This window comes from Myotis daubentonii, chromosome 14 (assembly GCF_963259705.1).
Source record: "Myotis daubentonii chromosome 14, mMyoDau2.1, whole genome shotgun sequence".
Classification (NCBI taxonomy): Eukaryota; Metazoa; Chordata; class Mammalia; order Chiroptera; family Vespertilionidae; genus Myotis; species Myotis daubentonii.
The window spans coordinates 17,430,975-17,456,825 of record NC_081853.1 but is presented as its reverse complement, the minus strand read 5'-3'; the positions used below and the strand labels follow the sequence as shown (position 1 = coordinate 17,456,825).

At 42.9% G+C, this 25,851-nt stretch overlaps 1 protein-coding gene across 3 annotated transcripts in view; it reads left to right on the top strand.

The window, feature by feature from the left end:
* Positions 1–25,851, top strand: part of CACNA2D3 (calcium voltage-gated channel auxiliary subunit alpha2delta 3) — an 806,557-nt gene that overhangs the window by 557,351 nt on the left and 223,355 nt on the right. For 2 of the 3 annotated variants that reach the window (XM_059663265.1, XM_059663267.1), the window contains exon 14: positions 8,412–8,429. The exons of the other annotated variant lie outside the window; for it this stretch is intronic. In XM_059663265.1, coding sequence (XP_059519248.1) covers positions 8,412–8,429 — 18 coding nt within the window. The remainder of the gene's footprint in view (positions 1–8,411; positions 8,430–25,851) is intronic. 3 annotated transcript variants of the gene reach the window in all.

Here is a 25,851-nt window from a genome sequence, read left to right as displayed (position 1 = left end):
CAAGGAGCATGCATTGCTTGTGAGATTTTTCTTAAAGGAACACTTTAAAATAGCTGTGTGTTACAAATATATATATTGTTTTTTAAACATATTGTTGGGCCAAAGCCGGTTTGGCTCAGTGGATAGAGCGTTGGCTTGCGGACTGAGGGGTCCCAGGTTCGATTCCGGTCAAGGGCATGTACCTGGGTTGCGGGCACATCCCCAGTAGGAGATGTGCAGGAGGCAGCTGATCGATGTTTCTCTCTCATCAATGTTTCTGGCTCTCTATCTCTCTCCCTTCCTCTCTGTAAAAAATCAATAAAATATATTTAAAAAAAAAACATATTGTTGGGAAAAATGAGTTAAAGTTTCATCTATACCCCAAACTAGATGTTGAGAAATCACTAATAAAATGTCTACAGAAGTGTTTTTTCAAACTTTTTCATCTCATGGCACACATAAACTAATTACAAAAATTCTGTGGCACACCAAAAATTAAAATTTTTGCCCATCTGACAAAAAAAAGGTATAATTTTGACTCATTCACACCAGATGGCTATTGTTATGTTGGCTGTTGTCATTTTTTTTTTATTTGACAATCTAAGTGAAAAGAGGTCAGTGCCTTGACTAAATAGTCAGGTATTGCATATGTTAAATATTCTTGTAGCACACCAGGTTGAAAATTGCTGGTCTATGGTCAGGTAAGATAATATCCGAACTGTCAAAAGCAAGACCATTTGGAATACATAGATACCATTCTCTCCCATGAGTCTTTCTAACAAGGCTTGAAGGACTTAGGGCAGTGGTTCTCAACCTTCCTAATGCCACAACCCTTTAATACAGTTCCTCATGTTGTGGTGACCCCCAACCATAAAATTATTTTTGTAGCTACTTCATAACTGCAATTTTGCTACTGTTATGAATCATAATGTAAATTCTGATATGCAGGATGTATTTAGGCAACCCCTGTGAAAGGGTCGTTTGACCCCCAAAGGGGTCGCGACCCACAGGTTGAGAACCTCTGACTTAGGGGATGTGGAACAAAAATTTAAATATGGAATTGAATAATTTTAAAATAGAGAAGCCAGTTAAATTTATTTTCTTTTATTGACCCTGTTTTGTTATCTTGCACTCTGAAAGTTGTCTGTCTCTGCCACTGCTTCCATCCTTTCCTCCGTCGTTGGCATCGCCATGGCAAGGGGTTAATGGAAGTCACGAGACCTGGGCATGTATTGATCTCATTTAGTCCTCACACCAATCCCATGAAATGGTGTTGTTACTGTTATCTTCCAGGTGAGAAATTCAGAGCTCAGAGATATGTTGCTGCCCAAGTAAGTCCTCACAGCTAGGAAGTGGTAGAGTGGGATTTGAAATCTAGCGTACCAAACTTAAAGGCCCTCCCTTCTTTTATCCCTTCCTTCCCGCTTCCTTTCCTTTTTTACTCCCTTCCTTGTCCTTCCTTCTTTTCTTCCTACCTCCTTTTTTCTTGTCTTCTCTCTTTTTTTAGTTTCTTTTCTTTCTCTCCCCATCCATTCTTCCTTCCTTCACATTTCCTTTCCTTTTCTCTTTTTCCTCTTTCCTTTGTACTAAATTCTTACCAAGGGCCAGATACAGCACATGTCTAGTCCCTGGTGATAAACCTATGAATCAGACAGATACAGCCCTTAGATGGATCTTAAGTTTTCAGGTGGGGAGGTAACAAATAAGATTACAGAATATACTAAATGCTAAGACAGGAATAAACAAGACGATGTCATAGAAAAACACTTGGGGTTGATATAGGACTCCTGTCAGTGGAGGTGCCATCAGAACTAAAATCTGATAGATGGGTAGGACTCAGTGAGGTGGGGTTGTGGGGGGAGAAGGTGTCAGGGAATTGACATGGTCAGGGGACTGAGCACCAGCCAATCAGAGAAAGCCACACAAAGGCTTTGAGGCAGCAAAGGAGGCTTGGGCACCAGGGCTGGGAAAGTAACAGGCTTATACTGCTAGATCATTCTGGATGCAATAAAGATAAAGGAGTGGAGGGAGGAATAAAAGTGAGGAGGCAGATGGGCAACAATGGTGGCTTGCTGTGTGATGGTGGGAGTGGATGGATGTGGGACAGAACCCACGCTGCCAAATCTCAGCTCATTGGAGACCTTCCCCTTCTTGGCCTAGTTTTTGGAGTTGGAGCCAATTAACAGAACTTCCTCTGATATATAGAGAAGTAGGGATTTTGTCCACATTGCTTAATGAAGAAGAATGGAAGATTATAAATGCAAACATGTACAAGGAAAAAAAGAACACAAAGAACCTTTGCAGCAAGCAGGGATGTATTGCTCATTCATAAGGCCTGAGGCAAAGGGCCAGCTTCACAATAGGATAAACATATGTAGGCCAGGCTTTTTCTGTTTTACACACTTGGCAAGAAAATACTTTGTTTCCCATTTGGTCTTTACATATTTTATAGTGAAATGTGTTGTTTTGATCAATAGATCTTTAATTGGAGTTTATTTTTAAAAAGGAGCCCACTCAATTCCAGAACTTGGTTGAGCAAAAGAGCAATGCGTGTCCTCTCCGTTGTCCCCATGGCTCTGTGTACAACTCTGAGATAGAAACGAAGTATATGACGAAAGTTAAAACAAAGCACTCCCTTCCCTCCTGGAAGCGCTGTCTCTTTCTGAGACACCTTTGTATAGTTTTGGAGACTCAGAGAGTGCTCCCATCTCCTTCTACTCACCTGCAGCCCCCCACAGTCCTTTCAGCCGCCTCAGCCTACTGACCTGGAGCCAGAGGGGTCCCCCACGATGCAGTTCCTGGATGTGGGCTCTCACTGCTCACCCTTGGCAGCCTTGTCTGCTACTGACAGGGCTCACACTGCCTGCCATACACCTCTGCCTGCAGATCTCAGAAACATCTTAAAATCGCCAGTTTTATACAGAGCTGAACGTGGTATATTTTTCCTCAGATACGCTTGCCCCATAGTTTTTCTCCCCTCAGTAAATAGCTGTTTCATTTTTTGCATTTACCTGGCCCACATACCTTGGACACATCCTTGATGTCTCTCCTCTCAGTTATCATCCAGTCCATCATCTCTATGCTCAAATAGACAGAGACCACTGCCTGCCACCTGCACCACCAGCACCCTGGTCCATCATCTCTCATCTAGATTATTTAATAGCCTTTTCACTATTCTGCCTTCTCAAATCCTTTCTTTGCTGCTTTCTGGCTCTGTGACCTTACAGTTGTAACTTCTGCAAAACTGTGATAATAATAGAACTTGCCTAATAAGGTTCCTTTGGGTTTCCAATAAATTAATATAGGTAAAGGACTTAGGATGTTGCATAACATGTGATGGCTATTATAATTGGCTGCCATTTCTACTATACTCAACATCCTAGTGTGTGGTTTCCATCCTCAAGATAACCTTATAGTTCAGAATGGCTACTAGGATGCCAGCCATCATATCTCCCTTCCTGGCAGCAGGCTGGAGGAAATCCTTTTATTTACATCATTTGGAAAAGCCATATCTATGGATATCTCATTGGCCATGTCTGAATCACTTAGCCACACCAAGCTCTAGTAGAGTCATTTAGCTGAGCCTGGCTAAAAGTTGGGTTTCTGTTACCCCACACCCCCACAAAAAGGGGACAGAATGGCAGTTATTGCAGTTGGCAGTAACTATGCTATGAATAGGATGAGCGTGGTATTATGAGGGCATATGATGAGGGCATATGATATGTGAGGTCAGACAAGGCTTCTCTGTGACAATGACAACTGACCAGAGGAGTGGAGGTCTTTGCTAGGCAAGGGAGGTGGGGGAGGGAGGGTCCCAGGAGGAGGAGAGAACATGGTGAATATTTAGGCTACACCATACATCCTATGTTACATGCTGAGAGAACTGATAGTCTGGATTCTCCGTCCTCCATCCAGACTCTCCCATAAGAGGTGGTGCCAGGATTACTCACTGCACCTGTCTCACACAGGAGATGCCCAGATGCAATGGCCTGACAGGTTCCCCAAAGGCTTCAGGAGCATAGCCTGGTGCTAGCACCCTTGGTCTACATGAGAAGCAGCATCTTGATCCTGAAGGTTAAAGCAGAGGTAGGCTGCAGATAGACTTGACTTTGGCCCTTAGCACAAGCATCTCCTGGCTGGGTGAACTTGTACTTAGCCATTCTAAATACATTTGACCATTGAGCAACACAGGGGTCCTGAGTGTTAACCCCAAAGTGCCCCACCCCTGCATAGTCAACAATCTGCATATAACTTTTGTTTCTCCTTTCAGCCTACTGTCAACCAGAGCCTTACCAATAACATAAAATTTCAAGTAACACACATTTTATTTTGTGTATGTTATATGTATTTCATCTTGTATTTTTGCAAAGAAGTAAGCTAGGTAAAATAAAATGTTATTAGTAAATCATAAAGAAGAAAAAGTAACCTTTTCTGTGTTTATTAAAAAACACAAATAAGTGGACCCATGCAGTTTAAACCTATGTTGTTCAAAGGTCAAATGTATTATCCATTTCATCATTTATAAACTGAGGATGATGCTAATATTTAACCCAGAGGTCCACTGTGAGTACCAGCATTGCTCAAAATAGTAAAGCACTTAGCCAAATGCCTGGTCCATTGAGAATATTCACTGAAGAGTGGCCGTTTCTATTATTTCTGTCACATTCCTCTTCATCACTTTCCTCTCCTTCATTCTCTCTTGAATGACACATTCTCAGTCTTTCCATGTTCAAACACGAAGTGCCACATGAATACATCCTGCACCCAGCTTTCCTCTAGGGATGTGCAAGCTGGCAGCACACCACAACTTCTTTCTTTCCTCACCCTTCCTTGTAAAAAGTGACTGGAGGGTGTATACAGTTGGGTATGGAATCATCCAATCTGGGGCCATTTGACTTGGAAGGAACCCGGAGTTGCCTGTGAAGACCGTTTTGTAGTGAGTGAGGAAACAGACCCAGAGAGGTGAAACTTGGGTAGGCAGTGCCTGACAAGGTGGCCTTAAAGAAGGAGAGGCCTTTGTGGAAGAGAAGTTGCCTCCCCCCAGGCCCCCTGGTGATGGGGAATTTCCCATGCGGGTTTTATGCACATCCATGGGTTGGTGAGACAATCCAAACATATACAGAAGCCTGTGCCAGGCATATGGGAGTCCAAGCGTTTCGTATCTATGCTTGTGGCAGAGATATCTGTTTTCTTCTTGAAAGCCATCTGCTTGGGTTATCAACATGGAGTATGGGGGTGCAGTGGGCTGTGGCATCCAGGTGGTTACCTCAATTATCTTTCTCTGGCATCCAGCCTGGGTATACCCTAGTAATAAAGTGCCTTCTTTAACAGGTGAACACCAGTCACAGGCACAGCTTAGAGAACTTCATGGAGACTTACATACAAGCCAGATATCCTCCTCATGCCCTCATGGAGCTCGTGACCTCGTGGGAGAGAGACATGAAACAAATAATTACATAAAAATTATAGATGTGCTCAGACCTTCCGAGATCATCATGTCCAGGAATATGTTTTGCTTTTCTTCATTTTTTTAGCCCACAACAGACATTGCTAATTGGTTGTTACATTCTTTCTAACAAAACTCAGACATAACTTCAGAATCCTTCTCAACATGTGAGAAGGTTGATCTCCTCCAGACAGCCATTACTAATCAGTCAGACTTGGCCTTCAAGGCAACACCTACGGGCCATCCAAGATCTGGCCCGTTTCCCAGCCCTCCCTCCACCATTGCTTTTTACAGAACAGCACCTTGGCCAATGGCTGGAAAGCATGGGCCACAAGACTCCAGCCAGAGGCAAAGGCAGACCCAGTGTCCGGGGCCTGGCTCCCAGCTGGGGGCCTTGCATACTGCGTGTGCATGTTGAGTGAACGGTATGTCCTCCAGGGCCGACTCCTAAGCAGTAGCATCTGTGGCTTCCAGTGATCCAATCTGAATTTGTTATGTTCTATTCCGAGGCTCCTTCTCAGTGGTCCGACCTGTTTAGGGCATCGCAAGCTGTAATTTATGTTATTTAAAAGCTCCGATAGGAAAGCTGCTCTTTGTTCTCATGAGCTACTTCTTGAGGAAAATATATGCTTTGTGGAAAGTTTGAGGGCAGCCGTAAGCAGAGGACATCACCACAGAGGCCTGGTCTCTCATTTAGGAAAATCCTTCCCAGGATTTCTTCCCATATGCTCAACCGAGTGAGGCAAAAAGTGGTGTTTTCTGCTCCATGAAGAACAAACTTCCAGAAAGAGAGCAAGAAAGAGAGGGAAGTCTCCTTCCAGAGAGGCCTGTGAAGTCCAGCAGTTTGCACAGGGCTTAACTTTGGTATTTATTTTATAGTTCGTCAAACATTTCTAATTCTCACGGCCCCCCGTGCATTTCATATGACATAGCTGTGATTCAGCGCAAATGCTTTCCTAAGGAAACACACATTCATCATTCCCCTAATGTTCGCGTCTCCAAGGTTTCTTTTCCGTTGTGTGAAAAGATGTTTAATATTTAAGAGACTTTTCTTTAAATGATTCCTCATTTTAAGCTCGATTTCTCACCTCTCCATACATTTTTTTTCCGACCTCTTGAGAAGCACTGGAAGAACTCGTGAACTTCCTTTTTCATAATCACAGACATAACTGGGAGGAAAGAATCCAAAAAGCATGCTGGTATTCCTGTCTTCTTAAATTGGAAGACCTTTCAGGATAAAGTTGCTTGAAAAATACGTGTTGGAGAGGTTGAGGTCTGCCCTTCATGGGCATTCTTCCGCATCCTGGAGAAGTCTCTGAGACCTGAGGCATCTTGTGGTCTGGATTTATCCTTCTGCCTTCTGCTGGGCTCCTCTACAGGGTCAGGGCTGTAGGGTGGGCTCAAGAAAGCCCCAGTCTTGGTTCTTCCAAAGGCAAAAGAATGGGGGGAAATAAGATGCAAATGGGGGGTCCTAAGGAGGTCTGGCTTAGTTGTCTTGCATCTCCTCATATTTCTGATGTTATAAACATTAGAGGCCCAACTGGTGTGGCTCAGTGATTGGTTGTTGACCCAGGAACCGAGAGATCACGGTTTGATTTCTGGTCAGGGCACATGCCTGGGTTTCGGGCTGGATCCCCAGAAGGAGGTGTGCAGGAGGCAGCTGATCAATGATTTTCTCTCATCATTAATGTTTCTATTTCTCTCTCCCTCTCCCTTCCTCTCTCTCTCTCAAAATCAATAATAGTAAAAAAAGAACCATATTGAACTCTAGAGACAGGAAAGTCTGTGGTCACAATTTTCAAGTGTTTGTGGCCTTTGTTAATGTAGGAGTTGTGTTGAATTTGTGTGTTTTAATGACAGGCAATCCAGCTTTTTAATTTATTATCTATGGGACATTGTATAATTACATAACTTCTATTTCCATTATATTTTTCATTTGTAAAATGGGGATAATATGAGTACCTAGTATTGAGTTGCTATGATTTTATTTGATAATACAAAGAAAGGGCTTAATACAGTGCCTGATGATGAGTTCATAGGCAATAAATGTTAATCTCTAAGAAAGAAGTTTGTCTTAAAAATGAATTCTTAGATTTGGTATTTATATGCAGATAACACTAATTCCACTCCAGATTAGAAAAATGCTTTTTAAAACACTGTGTACTATAATGTCACAAATACTGTGGCATTAAGCCTGATCGTGTCAATGTAGAAAAATAGACAATAACATCTTGTAAATGTTCATCTTTTTGCACGTCTATGACTTCAGTTCCTTGCCTGTGCCATTGGGACAGCGATTATGCCGGATATTATGCATTGACTGACTGCCTTTTTGTTGTTCTGAGATTATCAGTTTACTTCAAAAGCACAAATTCTTGTGCATGCTTCCTTAACCACCAATAAAGGGAATGGTTAATGTGGCACAAAGCAAGAAAATGGGCTTTCAAAGCATAACCTACTTCTAACGGTCTTACCTTTATGTACAACAGGGTTTCTCAACTTTGGTACAATCAACATGTGGCTCAGATAATTCTAAGCCCTGATCTGTAACCACTAGAGACCAATAGCTCTTGCTCCCTCCCCTCTGCCAACCACAAATGTGTCTGGTGAGCCCTCCTCCAGTGGGAACTGATGGCTACAAGGAGAAGGAATTGGGTCTTGAAAGTGTGTGTCTTTTGAGCTACTGGACAGAATCTCATGTCCAGCTTTGCAGGGAGGTTACCAAACTGCCTGGGCATGGCGATTCCCAAAATGCCCGCTCACAGACTATCTGTTGACACTACAGATTCAGAGAGCAGATGCAATAATCAGCACTGAAGCTTTATTTTGGGAAATGACTTGGCTTTAGTTTTATTTTCCTCTTTTTCTCCCGATTATGGTCTTTTCATTTGCCAATGCAGCTGAACAAAGTTTTACAGTTAATCTTCACTTCTTATATAACGTTTGCTTTTTTTTCTTTTTGTTTTGTTTTCCCCTTATTTTTCAGCTCCCTCAGGCACAAAAGGTAAACTCTTTTCCATCGCATTCCAGTCATCCCCAGAGCTCACGAGCTGTGCATGCCCTCCATGGTCTTGTGCGCTCAGCACTGTTCGTGACCAGTGAAATGGTTTTCCTCTTACAACTTCAGCAGCCTGGAGTTGGACAGGAGCAAAAAGGCCAACTGAGTCAGCTGTCCCCTGTCTCCCTGCCAAGTTAGTCCCACCAAAGAACCCTATAGTGGCCAGTGGTTTGGGGGCAAATCTCTGCCCATTTTGCTAAGAATTCTCAAATAATAGGTCAAGGGTAAAGTTTGGCACATTCCTTCAAGCATCGCATTCCAGATCTTCCCTGGGGTACTTTCCTAGAGAGACAGATCATGTGAATAATTAGTAAGGCCCAGTGATCAAGTTTAGATTCTGGGCTCTGAAGCCAAATCTCTGCAAACTCCCCTTAGGTTTTACTAGCTGCAAAACCAAAACTCCTTCTCTTGTCTCATCACCCGTACCACCCAGAGAACATTAGAACAGAGTTCTTAACCAATGGCCAGACCCTTTCACTGGTCCTCATTGTCTGTCTGAGATGACCTGGATCCACCATCTAGAATGTTCTCTGTCCAGAAAGATTCCATGTGGTTGCAGTGCTGGCTTTGCTGTTTCGTCCCCATGGCATGTCATTGTATCCTAAGGACAATTATGTCAGAAAACATATCACATGATGCCTGCTTCCTTGTTCTTGTCTATTTCACAAACCTGAGCAAGATTTCCAGGAGACACAGTGATTTCTGGGGGCCAAAAGGAGGATGGTTTTGTTTCAGGTGTTGAGGAAGGGTACCAGTCTGAAATTTCAGCAGTGCCTCCCTGACTCTCCAGTTTGGAGCAGAGATAATTTGCTTTCCCCTCATGGAGAGAGATGGCACAACTGCTCTACAAAAGACAGTCTGTTCAGACCATATGGACAACCAGAGGCCTAGAAATCATTACACAATTGCTCAAATGTATTTGAGTATTTAAACAAGGCGAGACATGCTAGTGTGTGACTTGGCTTGTGGTGATGTTTGATTACACTCCAGTGCCATCACAAAAGGATGGAACACTTCATTAAAAGTTAAAAGTATTTGAGTAGAGCAACCACTTCCAGGATAAATATATGGTCAGAATTCCAGAGTATCTGGAAGGCTTAGCATCTTTGATAGGTCACGCTTTCTTAATTGCCCACATTTGAAATTTCTTTGTAAAGAGATTTAATAAATTCAGTGCCTAAAAATGGACTGGCCCCAACTTACTGGCATTTGTTCATCAACTTTCCACTGATCCATATACAAAAGGATTCTGTTGTAGAAGATTCCTCATGAATTTGAATTGCCATCAGCCATGGAAGTTTAAACAAAGTTCAAAACAAACCAACGCAGGATATGGTAAGAACAGTTGTTGCTGGGGCATCTGATTCTTCAACAGCACTTAGTCCACTGAACTCTTTCTTCTGTTGTCATTTGTTGACTCACATACCATGCCTGTGAGGGGAAGCACGTTATTGTGATCATAGAAAGTTCAGAATCAAGGAAGATGCCCAGTGGCTTCCCTGTCTCCAAAAGATGCTGGGCCACCCAAGGGCCTTGTTCTGCAGCCCTATATAACATGAAATAGCTTTTCCTCCCATCCCTCACCTACGAATTGTCTTCTCTGTTACAATAATATTAAAAATTATTAAGAACCCTGCATGAAATGGTTTCAGAACTCTTTGGAGTAGTTTTTGAGCAGTTCAGCTCTTTGGAGGAGATGGAATATAAACCTCTGGGTATCTGGGCTGGAAGGAGAGGGCCGTTGACTGGAGGCCCACTGTGGATGGAAGGCATCCTCCTTCAGGACCACCAGTATCCATTGGTCGTGTCTGAGCGAGCATCCTGGCCCCTCACACCCTCCTTTTCCCTCCCCAGGGTTACCTCAGTGACACTTGCAGAGTCCTTTAGTGGAAATATGAGGTCCTTACAAGCATCAATTCCCCTCACATAGGTTGTCTTGCACTTACCCAGCAAAGAAAGATGGTGGGCTCCATTCCCACCTTCATTCACTTGTGACCATGAGCAAGTAACTTAAGCTCTCCAAGCCTTACGATTCTTGTTTATTTAACAGGAATGAGACTAACTTTGCAGTTTGGTTTTGAGAGTTATTTCTCTCACTTGTGCCCAGCACAGAGCTTGACATATGCTGGACACTCACAAAATTTAGAATTCCTGTGACTATTTGCTTGTCAAAGGATGCTCTAGAGCAGGTCGAGAGAACAGTCTTATGTGATGAGGGGGTCTGGGACCTCTGCAGTGTTCTGTGGTTCTGACTCAAGCCTGATGATAATCAGGAGATGAGAAAAGAGGCCAAGAAGGTAGGTCGGACTCCTCCTATTTTGTTAGAAACTCTGTATAACCCAACTGCTCCCTTTACATGAGCCAGAAAGACATGCTGATTGGGCTTGACACCCCACAAAACAAAGCAAATGCTTCAAAAGACAATTGTTTTGAGAGATTTCTCCCTAACGTTTTCGACATTACCTGCAGATTTCACCCATCCGTGGACATGATTCTAACGAGCCCCTTCCAAACACAGGAGTTTGTTGTTCTGGTGTGAGAGGGAGGCATCTCCAGCTGTTTCATCTTTGGCCTGCTTCTCACACAAGGTCATGAGTGCATACATTGGACCATATGGTGTCTGCATTTGTGCCATCTTGTGTCATCTGCAACTGTTTTCTCTATAAATATTTTAAATTGTTATGTCTCTATAAACATGCTTATTTTAATCTCTTTGCTGATCTACAACTAAAACTGTCCTATTTGGGTGTCCTTCATACATGTAGCAGCCACTAATGAATATTGTCTATAGTTATGGTTTTCATGAGTCTAATATTTTGAGGGTCTTTCAAAACTTATCTCCTAGCCCTTTAAGACTCTTTTCTGGTAATAGTTTGCAAACAAATGGTTTTGTTTTGCTTCCTCCTGTGATTCTCAAGCACCTCTAAGATCATTTATGGACCATGAATTTCAACCCTTTCTATAACCCAAATGTTGACATACCTGATCAATGTTAAATGTTTTAACCAAATACATACGCCGCATCCTGAAATGTTGGTTAAAAATCATGTAGTGCGCAGACCCGATGCCTTCAGGCCATCACAGATCTATCCCTTTTGGTGGAAATTGAACAGCTTTCTCCAGTGTATTGATTGCCCTTTGATTCAATAATGAAAAAAATGTCCATATGTGAGAAAGCTTTGCCCTTTTTTTTTCTTTACATGGTACTTCTTGACTTCAACAAAAATATCTAGGCAATCCCATTTTATTATAATAATATAGCAGAATTACCCAGAGCCATTGCAAATATATATTCAATAGTCATATGTCGGGGTCGGGGCCGGGGTGTGGGGGGAGGGCGGGAAGGCCCATTTTTCAAGTCGCCTATTCATTCAAGTAGATTCTGTCTATAGGAACTAAATTCACTCAGTGGTTAACTTAATCACTGTAGAGTGGGGCCTTGCATACTGAAAGGCAAAAATACTCATCGGCTCTTTATATGGGTTAATTTTTCCACACACTGGTACCCCTTGCCTTCATTGTGTGCTGTTTTCACATGCTTTTGGAGTTTGTCAAAGACAGTTTCTTGGAGGTTTCCAAGGTGCTTTATGTGTTGCTGGCCTGGTATTAGTTAATATCAGCCTGAGAATTCTGAGCAGGCACAGCAGTCTTCTCAAAACCAGAGTTAAAGGCAACCACACTTCTAATCCTGTTCTGAAAAGCAATTGATGCATCCAGGGCCTCACAGTGTGGCCAAGGATCCTGCTTAATAGCCCAGCTGCCTGTTTTGTTTCCTGTTAGGAATAGCTTAACTTGCTTCTTGAACAAACACAGCAGGGTTCAAGATCTGTTGTTCTGCGCCTGCTGGGATAGTCTGTGCCGCTTAGCTTGTAGGAGGACTCCGGAGTGCATAAATTAGCTTCCTAAATGGAAGTCGATTTTTAGTTTTTCTTTCAGGATGAAACTGTTTTATTAATTTCCACCCCTCAGTGCAAATGGGATCCTGAGTCCATTTCTTTGTTTCCTTGTTTATATTAAATCTAGAGGAGTAACTGGAAACATTCATTAATCTAAAGTTTTCTTCCCTTTTTATTCTCTCTCCCCCTCCTTCCCTTGTTCTTTAGGTGTAAACTTGTATGAGCAGAATTTGGCCTGCCCTTATCTCAGTGTAATCAGATTTCAGCAATTGTGAGGCGTTATTTATCATTCTTGGCCTCGTTTAACTTCTATACTTTGCAATGTTGAATTAACCGTCATTGAAAATAGAACATTGAAAGTGCAACGCTGCTGTTTTCATAGAACTGAAGGTCTAGTGATGTTAGCATTTCCCTGCAGTTAGAGACCCAGCAAAGTCGATATAAATGAAGTGCAAGACTGAGGTGATAACTGTTTACATTTGGTTCTGGTTTAGGACTCATTTGTTTTTAACCTTCACTTGTGTGTAAACTATTACATCTTGTTGTGTGAACCCTGTTTTCTGCCTTATCGTGCACCTTTTTATAGGAACACATACAGGCATGTTTTATACGTGTTCTCAAGCTGGGGCTGTTAAGCTTGACGAGGCTCCGGGTCTGGAAGATGCTTTTTCCTGTGATTCTTAAGCACTTCTAAGATCATTTATGGACCATGAATTTCAACCCTTTACATAACCCAAATATTGACACACCTGACTAATGTTAAATGTTTTCACCAAATACTTAGGCAGCGGTGGGCTGCAGCTTCTGTGGATGGGCATGGGAACTGGAAGCCAGAGTAAGTCCAGTCAGCTCTTCCCATGGCCAGTCGGAGTTACAGCATGGTGCTCAACCATACAATGATCACAGAACCAAGTACATTGTCCTTGGCTGTGGTTCTGTATGAGTGTGTCTGTGATAGTCCAGACAAGCTGCTCTGCCATTGAGGTAGTAAGTGAGCTTTGCAAGTTTCTTACCCATGTGAGTGTGGGCCACGTGGCCCTGTCCAGCTCTGTGTTTGAGACCATAAATAAATGAATGCAAGACCCTCTGGCTCAGATGTATGGCTTCCCGATGGTTGGATGGCCGGCAGACAGCACACAGGGGTCAGCTGAAGCCCATGGGCCGATGGGAACCATGAGCTCTCTGTGGAGGCAGGATACTGTTTGCATTTCTTATTTAAAATAAAGAATTTGTTAATTTTAAACAACCTCATAATGTATGTCTACTTGTATGTATGAAAAATATTCAAGTTTTACCCTATTTTTATATATATTTGACTTTTTGTTACACTTATATACTATTTTGTAATAGGGAAAATAGCAAGGAAATAACAGAGATTCAATTTCATTATGAAAAATATTTCTTTTAGGTTTTACACTGCTAAGAATGAAAACTAGTTTTAAAATGTCTTCAAGAAAACATTGCAGTACATATGAAGAATGTTCATACTTACATGCTTTGACCCAATAATTCTTTTTTGGAGAATCTTACCTAAATTGGTCAGTGATTTACAAGTTTATTTATAACGAGGAAAAGAAGAGCCAACATACCCAGCAATAGGAAAGTGGTGGCAAAAGTTACTGCAGTTCTGAGAGATAGTATATTAGGAAGCAACTACAAAATTATGGGCCTAGAGGAGATTTAATGATATGCCTGTCCTACTCACACCTGATTGGAGAGCTGGCTAGAAGTAAAGGCAGCCTTGGCCTTAAAACTGAGGAAAATGGAGCTGGTGAGAAGAGCATTGCCCACAATGGTATTTGGAGAGTGCGGTCACTGCATGATATACTACACGGTATAGCCCTCTGTGCTGTGCTTACACGGCAGAACGGGCTAGTCCACCCTCGTGGCAGAGTCAGGAGAGCCCAGCAGTCTGAGGCCAATGCCAGGGTCGGCTAGAGGTGGAGGAGAGGCCCAGCCCTGCCAGCTGTCCCTGGTAACCTGGCCCAGATGCTATCATGATTAGCCCTGGTGTTCTCGTGTTCATAATGGGGCGAAAACATCCCTCTTGCAGGCCTCTCCTGAGAGGGAGGCACATGAACAGGCAGCCAGGGCCATCCACAGCCAGTGCTCAGCTCGAGGCTGTGCTGGCTGTGGCAGGCAGTGATGCTAATAGGCTTATATCTTGCTTATTAGAGAGAAATGGATAGAAATCAAGCAGAAATTGTTTGAAAACACTGATATAACCTGGTGTTCTTAGAAAAAATAACTAGTTGTTTGTGAAGATAAAAACCCAGTGCTTTGTAGTCCCAGGCTTAATTTTTAGTGTCTTAGGAATTCAGTCTTTTTTCAAAAAATCTCATTTGTTTAAAATATGTGAATGTTTTCTACTATTTCTTTAAATCAAGCAAAACCAAGAAATATGACTCTCTTGAGGAGTTAAAGCAATCAAAACTACTCATAACATTGCTAAAATGAAACTGCCTTTTCTTTAGAAAGTCAAAGAAATATCTGAATAAAAGCAGTGGGATTTTTTTTAAAAAAATGTTTATTTACAATTGTTCTTACATCTCAAAATAAATGTATACATCCTTCTTCCTTTTATAAGGGAAGGAAGGCAGAGGATTGAGAGAAGATACTTCAAAAAAGTCCAGATTACTTGTGTGACATCAAAAGTCAGCATAACCCATGTTAAGTTTTGGGAAAGTCTTGAGGAAGACAGCCCAGGACAGGCCATGTTTTGATTCCCTTGCTTCTGGATGTAGTCCTATAGGTCATTCTTACTGACCCCAAGGTGACCTTGAACTCAAACTTGTGTTGCCATTTTGGGGTCTCCTCTGTATTTATTGATAGATTTAGAGCACCAGTATCTGTCACATGACATCCTAGATACATTTCCAGAAGAAAGTAGTATACGCATCTACACTTTATTGGTCAAGACGCTGGAGTAGAACATCATTTAAAGGACAACTGCATGGAATACCTCAATGAAGTAAAGAGCGACGCAACCCAGAACATGTGATCCTGAGTCAAGAATGCATGTTTTTCTGACTTCATTACTATATTTGCATTCGTTCAGAAGAAACAGAATAGCATTCCCACACAGGGCCAATCAGAGTCAATACAAGTCCAAGACTAACTTGACAATCAAATCAATGTCAAAATGGAAATCTAAATCAAGACTATATCAAATATCAAATCAACGTCAAATCACCACCAGTAATTTTTGTCAGAATTTATAGGTCCTCACAGGAGGGGTTTATCTGTGTGGCAGATGGAGTAGGTAAACAGCACGAGTGACTCAGGTGTAGCTTCTCATTTCTTTACCTTTTTTGGCATAATTTTTTGGATAGGAACAATTTTTATTTTCATCAGCAGAATTTGTCTACCTGTTATTATCTCTGCACGTTTTAACTGGGAACTTGGTCATTTTAATGAAGCAATTGCCTTTTCAGTTTTTCTTCCTAAACTCATCCACATATTTCTTGGTCTGGTTCAGTGCCTGATCCTTTTTCCAGTCACATTATTTGTTGGTCAGACCCCTAATTAATGGATATATCTTCATTACAAGCGCAAATGTAGCCCAGTGCCATGAGGACTGGAGGGATGGCTCTGTGTGAGCCTCCAGACGTCTCATGCCAAAGGATTCAACTGAAATGACCCTCTGGGTAAATTGAAGCAGTTGAGCAATCATGCATAGCAACACTACTAAGAAGTTCAAAAACAGAGAGTTAGATGTTTATCCCTTCAAATTAACTAGACGGATTTTGTAAAAAACCCAACCCTAGTTTCACGAGGTAGAAAAATGTCAGGCAAGGGACTAATGCCATGGTATGGATTTTCTTTTTCCAGAAATGACTCACTAAATCGAACCACTTGCTGAATCACGAGCCCTTTGTGTGTGGATGGGACCCATACGCATTTGCCCAGACCTGGGACACAGGAGATGATTCAGAGCTGGTGCTTCTGAAGCATCTGGCCCTTCCTCCGTGACCCTCTCCCTCAACGGTGTGCTTCCCAACGTGCATCCCTCCCACCTCCTTTAGTCTTGGCAATTACAACTCCCACCTCCCCAGCTGCTTTCTAAAGCCATGATGTTCAATCATGGGATAAAGGAGAAATATTATTCTATATTGTTTATGTAATTTGAATGGAGAGGTGAACTTCTCTCCCCAACCCTAGAAAGTTCCTTGTGAGATTAATTGCACTTGACAGATATGCCAGGCACTGTACTATGGCATTTCACATCTATAATTCTACTTTATCCTCCCAAGAACTCTGAGGGGGGGGTCTTCCTGTTTTAGGATGATTTGCTTGGTTGCCTTTCTCATCACATGACATTTGTCACAACATGACATTTATCATACCCCCCAACTCAGGAAGCTGAGGACAGTGTGATTAGGACAGGGGCTCTAGAATCAGTTGGTCCAAGGCTCAAATTCTGACCGACCCTGCCAATTTCTGTGACCAGGAGCAAGGTACTTTGCCCTTTTATCTTCAAAATCTTCACCTGCAAGACCTTTGCAAGGTCTGTGTCAGGGTTAAATAAGGCTATGTAAATATAAAACATTTGAAGCAATGTTTGGTTATAACAAGCTGTACTTGACAATAGATATGAATGGATGGAAGGTAGGAAGGAAGGAAGGAAGGAAGGAAGGAAGGAAGGAAGGAAGGAAGGAAGGAAGGAAGGAAGGAAGGAAGGAAGGAAGGAAGAATGGGTGAATAAAAAGATGAAGAGGTGAAAATGACCCCAGTTTGAACAGCGTGCTCTGGGACGTTATACAATCTATGTGCTACTGTAGATCATTTCTCCTTTTGTGCTGCTCTCCAAGGAGGTCATAGTGTTTAAGCTGTTTTAGAAAAAGCTCTGTGACATCAGCTGGACATCATGAGCCTTCTGTCCTATGGGTGGCAGCAGCATGCGGACATCAGCTTCCCAGAACCTACTAAGCAAAGATACAAGGCGAAGGAGGGAACAGAGGCCTCCCACCGTGAAAGCCGCAGCAGTAGCCTTAGAGTCTGTCGGAATGCTGGTTCCAATCCTCTGTGACTCCTCGTCCTCTTTGGGCCTCATTTTTAAGCTAAATAAAAGGATGGGATTGGAGTAAATTCCTTTCAAGAGTATCTCCTGAGCACTTCTTATGTAACAACTCCACGCTGAATGCTGTGGGTGAAAAGAGAAAGCATCCCAGCTTCTGCCCCTGGGGTCCTCAGGCTCCACCGAATCCCAGCTTCCCTTCCAGCCGCATGTTCAGCGACTTTGCTGCATTAACAGTTTGCACAGACGTGGTCCTAGATGGTATCTTGGGCTGTAGAGTAAATATGATTATCTTTGTAGTGAGGTTGGAGAACATCTGGTTCCCATTTCCACTTCGTTAGGGAAGGTTTTATGGAGGAAGCGGCATTTCAGGGGGTCTTTAAACAAGGGGAAGGCTTTGTCTCAGCCCTGAAGCTCCACACTTGGCCGGGTTTTCAGGCATCTATTGGAGAGGTGGCTAAACCACGTTTGTGAACATATAAATGTTCGGCCACGATGGGGGTGGGGGTCAGTTATGTGTCCTAGCTCATCATGAACACTGGCCAAAGCCTAATGCCCCAAGATAATTCTCATGTTCATTATTTCGGGGAATTCTTGAAATAAGCATGTTCTACCCTAATAAACAAACACGGCCGTTTCCCAAGACAGCTTTCAGATATGCTCATCTGTCATATCCTCCTGCCAGGGCTTTACTTATACTAATATGTGTCCCTGGTCAAAGGCAGCATCCTCCTCTATGTAGATGTTTATTCATAAGCACATTCCCTGCCTAATGACTTACATCTTAGAAACTCTGGGGGGAAAGGAAACAAAGGAAACATTTTCCCGAACAATAACAACTTTATTAGAAGACAGTTATTTGGAGATTCTCATACAGATGTTCCAACATCAGCATTATCATCCACCAAGCTGTCTTCAGGTTGTTAAAATGGGAACGAGAGAACAAAGTCAGCGACTTAGTTCATGCAAGATGCAGGTAAAGTTCAAAAAGGGAAATCTGATTATGTTTGTATTTAGACAACTTAAAATATAGTGAATCTCATAAGAATTAATGATCTCCACAGAGACATAGGAGCATGGAACAGACTGAGGGATTTCAGAGGGAAGGTGGGGATGGGAGATGGGTACAGATTAACCACTTAAGAACTTAGGTACATATATGCATCGCCCATGGTCACAGACAATAGTGTGGTGAAGGCCTGTCTGATGAATTAAAAATAGATTAGAAGGAACTGGATTAGAAATGAAGAGACCATATAAAAATCTGCTTCTAAAGACCTTTCTCCAAAAATGTTTAAGAAAAGAGAATTGAGGCATTTGATGAGGATGTAAGTTTAAGATTGATATAACTGTTTTGAAGCAGAAGTGATTAAATCTATTAAAAATTTCAAAACTTAAAAAGAATGCGGGCTCTCCAGATCTCAGGTGCAAGTAACAGTGATTCAGTAAGACAAGGAGATGCCTTGGCTAAAGCAAGAGGACATTTATGTACACTCTCTGGGACCAAGTGACTACACTTCACCAAAGCAGGGAGCATGGCACTTGGAGGTTTACTTATTCTAAGTTCATGCTTATGCTCCACTGCTATTTAGGATTCAGGCATTTTGCAAAAATGTTGAAAAATGCCAGTGCAAACTGAGAATCTAAATAATGTCCGTTGTCTGTACTTTGTCTAGATTTTAAAAGAGAAACAGTTCATCTGAGTAGTGTTAGAAAAGATGACGATTCATACTGCTTGCATGGAAAGAACCAGTTCTTCAATTAAAAATAATAATGCCTGCTTTTTCTAAACCTCTTGCTATAAAGAACATCCAAAATACTGATAGTCATATGTAATATGTTGAACCAAGAATACAAAACTTTATTCTGATAGCTTTTTCATGTGAAAGTGTTACAGTTGTTCTTTTAAAGGGCTCTTTTGATCTTTATGCAAAAGGGAGGTTTTTTTTTTAAAAAAAGAACTATTATCATCATTATTATTTATTTTTGGCATTAATATTCATTGCAAGCATATGCTATTGGGTGGTTTTATTTATAAAATCCTTTCTGTAGATAAGAATTTATGGGGATTTTCTTCTTATTAAAAACTTCAATCATACAGAAAAGAGATAAGTATAAAACACTTAATCAGAGATACACACAATTTAGAAGTCTTTTGGTTTTATTATAGGGAAAAAACCTATTCTTTCTTACTCTTCTCATTTTAAAATGGATTCTTAGGCTATGGAGTAAGCTAATTTTGACATTTGCATACATGTGAGAAGCCTCTCATTTAAAACTGACCAGCAAATTTCATTATCAGCTGGGGAAATCTAAATGAGAGTAACGTTCAGTCAGATAATGTCACCATTCGCCAAGCAGGTCATGTTAATGATCCTGAGCTCCCTTTTCACACGTAAGATGCGCCGATAGGATTTTGTTTCCAGGCTTCAGTGGGTTTCACCTGTGTTCTTCTCTGGAGCTTGCCTGTTTCTCCACCAGGGCATGTCTCTGGAGCAAAGGCACTTCTGCATGTACCCAAATGCAAAAAGTACACATTAGGACAGGTCATTGAGTGTGGTTCTTATTCCTAGTAGATTCCCCTCCTCCCCCCAACATTTCTTTCCAGTATTGAGGATCAGGGCTGCTGTGATGAAGGCAGGGGTGGGAGGTTTGGGGAGGAGTAGGCAGGCATGGAGAGGGATAGGTACAGAGGACTTTTTTGGTCCAGGAATAGGAGGGAAGGCCCAGGGAATTTTTGCATGTGTAGAGGGTTTCTACATAGCCACATATTCTGTTCATGCGTCCCTGCTCTTCTCCCTGATGCTCCCACCAACTAATCTGTACACACGGTCATTCCCATGACTTTCTACTTAGTTGCCGTGGAGTGTGAAAACTGGAGGACAGGGGTGCCATCTGTGTCCATCCTGTCCCGCTGCCCCTCCTTCAGCATGTGATGTCCAGAGAATGGCCCTGGGGGATTCCCGGGTCACTGGTAGACTTCAGCTCATGGAGAGAGGAGAGGAGAGAATGCCAAGGAGTTGGCTTCCTTCCATTCAAGCTCCATTTGAGAAAGTGGGGGGAAAAGAAAGACTCTTCCCTTTCCAGCACTCCCGTGCCGCATTCTCAGGTCCTGCTTACCTGAAGGATCAGTGCTGCTCCTTTCTAAGCGTTTCATCTCTATTGGAAGATGTACACAGCTGTGTTTTCCCGCCTCCTAGTACTATTCTTTTCCTATCTGACAAAGGTTATTGGCAGAACTAAGAGTTGATACACTAACTTTTCTTCCACTGGAGAGGAACTACGTGACATTGGCTGCCATTTAAATACATTTTTATTGGGAAGGCCAGACTCTGAAAAGTGCTTCTCTCCCAGGACCCTGTGCCTGCAATTCCCCCCACCTGCCACTAGATAGCGCAGTGTCTTTTCCCGGAGTGCAAGTGGGTGTTCTTCTCAGGTGTTGGAAGGAAGACACAGCAGAAATATAGCCAGGTGCACACGTCTATAAAATACGTATGTATTATGTTACACACTTACATGATGTACTCTTAGAATAGTCAATACACTGATCAATTCTAATAAGAAAAGGAAAACAGACGCATAAGAGGGCCAAGCACAGGAGGAATGTGGTATTTGAGGAGGGTTCCTGAGTTGGCCTTTGTTCTTGGCTCAGCGCCCGCCCCTTCCTGAGCTGCTTCCCGGTTTGTGCACAACCTTCTCTTTGAGCCCAGGCCTCAGGGCTGAGCAGACCTGGCAGGAGGCTCCGCTGAAAACCACCTGGCAGCTCTTAACTCGCTCAAATGCCTTCTCAGGGCCTGGCACCCTCCTTTCTCTGGGGCTTGGCACTCACCCTCAGGAGGCTGTAGCTGCAGGACAAACCGAGGGCTGTGCCAGTGGCCCTGGCAGCTCTCTCTGAGTGGAGATGTGAGGAAGGCACCACAGCAGATGCCCTGATCTAAAGGGTCTGCTGGGCACCGGTGATGTTTGTCCTTTCCCCACATGTTCTAGCATCTCTGTCCTGGTGCCGCCCCAAGCAGACTGGTTGGTTCTGCGACCTCTCGCTAAGGCTTTTCTCAAAACAGGCACAATTCCATTTATTATTATGTTTTACACAAAATCCTAATGACAATAGTTTTGCAGACCATCATAGAAATTCATTATTTCTCCACAGGACTGTCTATTGCCATTCAGTGTCTGGGTCCTCTGGGTGCTTACATTTCGGCCTTGTGGGAAGGACCACCTCCCGGGTAGCTAGAGCCACCTGGGTCATGTATGGCCAATATTGGCACTTGCACAACTCAGGCCTCTTCTGTCATGAGTCACAAATCCAGTCCATGCTCATTTGGGCAAAACAAAACAAAAAATGTACTGGTTCAAATGACCCCATCATAGCAAAAAGCATGGGGGGAGCTGACCTTAGGAAGGAGGGCATTCAGGGACCGAGGCTCTCTCTCTCTCCTGTCTTACTCTCTCTCCCTTTCCTTTTCTCCCATAACACACACACACACACACACACACACACACACACACACACACACACACCACTCATCTCTCCTCCTCCCTCATCTCTCTGGGGTGACTTTGTGTTCTCAGTGGCTGCTGTGTGGGGGAGGGGAGTCGGGCATGGCTGACAGTCTCACATTCTTATAACTGTCCACAAAGAGGAGTAGAGATTTCCCATTAGTCCAGGTAGGAAAAAAAGAGAAAAAAACCTAGGCAGCCCACCTTGAATCATTGCCTAATACTAAACCAAGCAATGTGGCCTAGAGAGGATGTGCATGTGTGTGCATACATGTGTGTGCTTGCGTGTTTGTGTAGTGCTCTGGTTGGCTCAGTCTGGGTCTGATGCCCAGTCAGGAGCAGGATGGGAGAGCTTAGCTGCCAAGAGAAACTGTGGGTGGAAGGGGTGAAGAGGAGTTCTCTAAAGGAAGGGGGTGATACTTACAAAAGATGGGGAAAACGGGGCTGGACGGTTTTTTAAAATGTCTTCGTATATTCTTTCATTCATAAGTAATCTTAAGTATAAAACGACTGGATGAATCTGTCACTGAATCCCTGACAGGTATCAGTAAATGCCAGGCAATTTTACTTTAGCTCCCCTGCTCATGCAGTGAGAGCCCGTGTGCCCGCCCCAGCCAGCTCCTCGCCCTCTGCCTCCTTAGCCTTCGTCTCCCCTGGTAGACCTGGGTTCCTTGAAGATAAGACCTATATCTCATTCCTAGCTGACTTCCAGCACATGGCACAGAACTTGGCACATAACTGATGCTCAGGGAATGTTTCTCAAGGGAATCGATGAATAATAATAATTGGGCAGGTGGCAAAACTGACAGACCACAACTGTGGTTCCATCATCTTATCTGGGGCCACACCCAAAGTTGTCTGTAGTGTCATCCATGGGAAGCAAACCATGAGGAGTAGAGACCTGGCATCACTGCCTGTACCTCGCACATAAATCCAAATGCATATTCATATGGGCCACATGCATGATTAACTTGGGAAGCTAGCAGGAAGCAGTCAATCTGTTGAGCAAGCTTGTGTTTTATAAACCAGGTGTTCTGTATTATTATTCATCATTTCCTTTGATACTAGAACAGTCCCCATTATGTAGCACAGGAAATGAAGGCTATGGAATAATATACACGTATTATACAACAGAGCCCCACAACCAAGCATTCTGGAGGCCTGTTCAAAGCCTGGGCAAGTATAATTGAATGGTAGTTCATTTTAGGGTTCCCACTTGGACTTGAGTTAATGGGATTTTGCCGAGATGGACCATGGTGACCCCCCTCTCCCATTCCTACACTTTGGAAAATGAATGTTGACTCTACGTCTGCGTTTTTCTTGGAAGCCACGCGTATGAATCATAAGCAGCTCTTGCCTCAGCAGCTGCTACAGGTTAAGGGGCCAGAGAAACGCAGGGACCCCCTAGCGTTTGGGGACAGAGGGTGTCTGGCTGTGGTTGGCTGCATAACTTCTGCTTGGTGGTCTGGAAAAAAAACTTTTGCCACTGGCTTCTATTTCCTATGGCATGAGTACTGAATGCCTTTCGATCATAAAATATTTACAGTGCAAATTAATTTTCAAATTGATGTTCCTGCTCCGTGAAATGTTTAAGATTCACAAACGCCAGACCTGTGGAGGCTGGGGAAGAAGGAGCTGATGGGTTCAGATTAGCATGAAGAGCATGCAAGTGATATTTCCAGGGTCCAGCCAGCCGTCGTGGCCACACCGATGAGCTTACAAACTGGGGAGGTCCAGGTTAGGGCTCTTGCCAACCCTGTCCCAGCCTGGGCCAGAGCTGCCCCTAGGAGAGGAGTAGGTGAGCTCATCGCATAGTGGCTAGACTGAGCTCACTGCATTTCCTCTGTTTACCTGGAGCTGGTTACAAATGAGTGGTTTCAGTACAGATAAAATATGGGGATTTCTTTCTAGGTAATGATGATGCAGTCATTACCTTTGGAATTAACCCCTGAGTGGAGTTGACGCTGTTTTGCGGCTTCATATTGGGAAGTTAGGTTCTCATGATCTTGTGTTTGTAACAGAACAATGAGCAGTGATTTAGAATTGATTTCTACTGGTTGCAGGGGAAGAAGCTTCATTTCTCATTATTGCCAACGGTATGTTCTTATTTCATTCATGGTATATGTTAGCATTGCTTGAAATTTTTATGTGAGTTGCAAAGTGGAAGGTCCCCAGAATTATGAATCAACTCAAATCAATTTTTAACAGCATTAAGAATTATTTAAGGAGTCGGGATATGAGATTTCTGATTCTGAGAGAGATGTTACTGTCGGTTGGTTCTGCCTTCGAAAATGGCCTGTGTGTCCTCAGTGACAGCAGTATTATACTCTACTTTTAGCAAGAGGTTGGAACCCAGTTTTCACAAACTGTTTGACCTGGTTCCTGGCAATAATAACTGTCAACATCATCTCATAGTTCATTTTATTTAGTTACTAGTATTAATGATGATAATGCTTTGTTTACTTATTCTAACAACCAAATTAGGCTGCCCCAAATAATAGACTACATGATTACTGTGTGTATTAGTAATGGTTCTCTAGAGAAACATAATCATAGGAGACACATATAGGGTGTCCCCAAAAATGCATTTCCAATGGGTTACATCTGAAAAGAAAGAAACAACTATTGAGTATCAGAAAAAAGCGTGTATACATTTTTGGGACACTCTGTAGGTATATTGTTCTATATATTTTTTCTGTACGTATTTAGAGAGAGAGATTTCTTTTAAGGAACTGCCTCACACGACTGTGGGCTGACACTTCTGAAGCCTGCAGGGCAGGTTCTCAGGCTGGGTGTCCAGGAAGGGTTTGTATTGCAGTCTTGAGTCCGAAGCCAGTCTGGAAGCAGGATTCCTTCTTCCCTGAGGGATCTGTATTTTCTCTTGAGACTCTGAACTGATTGAAGAAAGCATCCCCATATTATGGAGGGTAATCTGCTTTCTTAAAGTCTACTGATATAAGTGTTAATCACATCTAAAAGATGGTTCACAGCCACCTCTAGACTGGTGTTTGATCAAACAAGTCGGCACTGTGGCCTAGCCACGTTGACACATAAAATGAACCATCACACCATGAATCCCCAGTCTTTGAGGGACCATGAGACTTTTGTCTCATCTTGCTTGTTATGGGGGAATGTAGGCCCATCTTGATATGAATGTAAAACAAATAAAAACATGGCCCCCTCTATTCCTATTAGGAGTTTGTCCCAATGACACAAGTGTGTTCTGTGCCACATTTCAACGGTTGTTCCTAGAGGAGAAATGTTTAGCGTCTTAGCAGTGATTTCAGGGATCAGATGATCAAGTTATGTTTTTTGTTTTTAAATATATTTTTATTGCTCTTAGGAAGGGAGAGGGAGAGAGAGAAACATCAATGATGAGAGAGAATTATTGATTGGCTGCCGCCTGCATGCCCCACGCTGCGGATAGAGCCCACAACCCAGGCATGTGCCCTTGACCGGAATCAAACCTGGGACCTTTCAGTCCACAGGCCGACACTCTATTCACCAAGGCAAACCAGCTAGGGCTGTTTTTGTTTTTGATTTGTGTGCTTTTCAACTGGGACTGGCATGCAAAGATCTGTAGAAGTCCAAAAAGGTCTTGACTCAACTACGTTGGGGAGAGTAAATGCTTCCAGATTCCACTTTTTTCAACAGGGCCAAGTATAGAACCCCTTACTTTCATGCTTTCTGATCCTCAATTTCCAGAATACATAGAAGCATTAACATTGCACATATTGAACATAAATGTCTACCAAGTAAAATTGCAAAAATCAATCTGTGTTAATGCAATAAAATGAATCACTAAGACTCAACAAGGCTTTATTTGAACCCAAATGGCCTAATGCAGTGAACTGATCAGCTGGAAAGCCTGACTTTGTTTCCCCAGCCGGAGGCCCAGATCCTCATCCAAATCCTGGCTCTGCACTTCCTCCTGGGCTGAGGGCTGGAGTGGGTG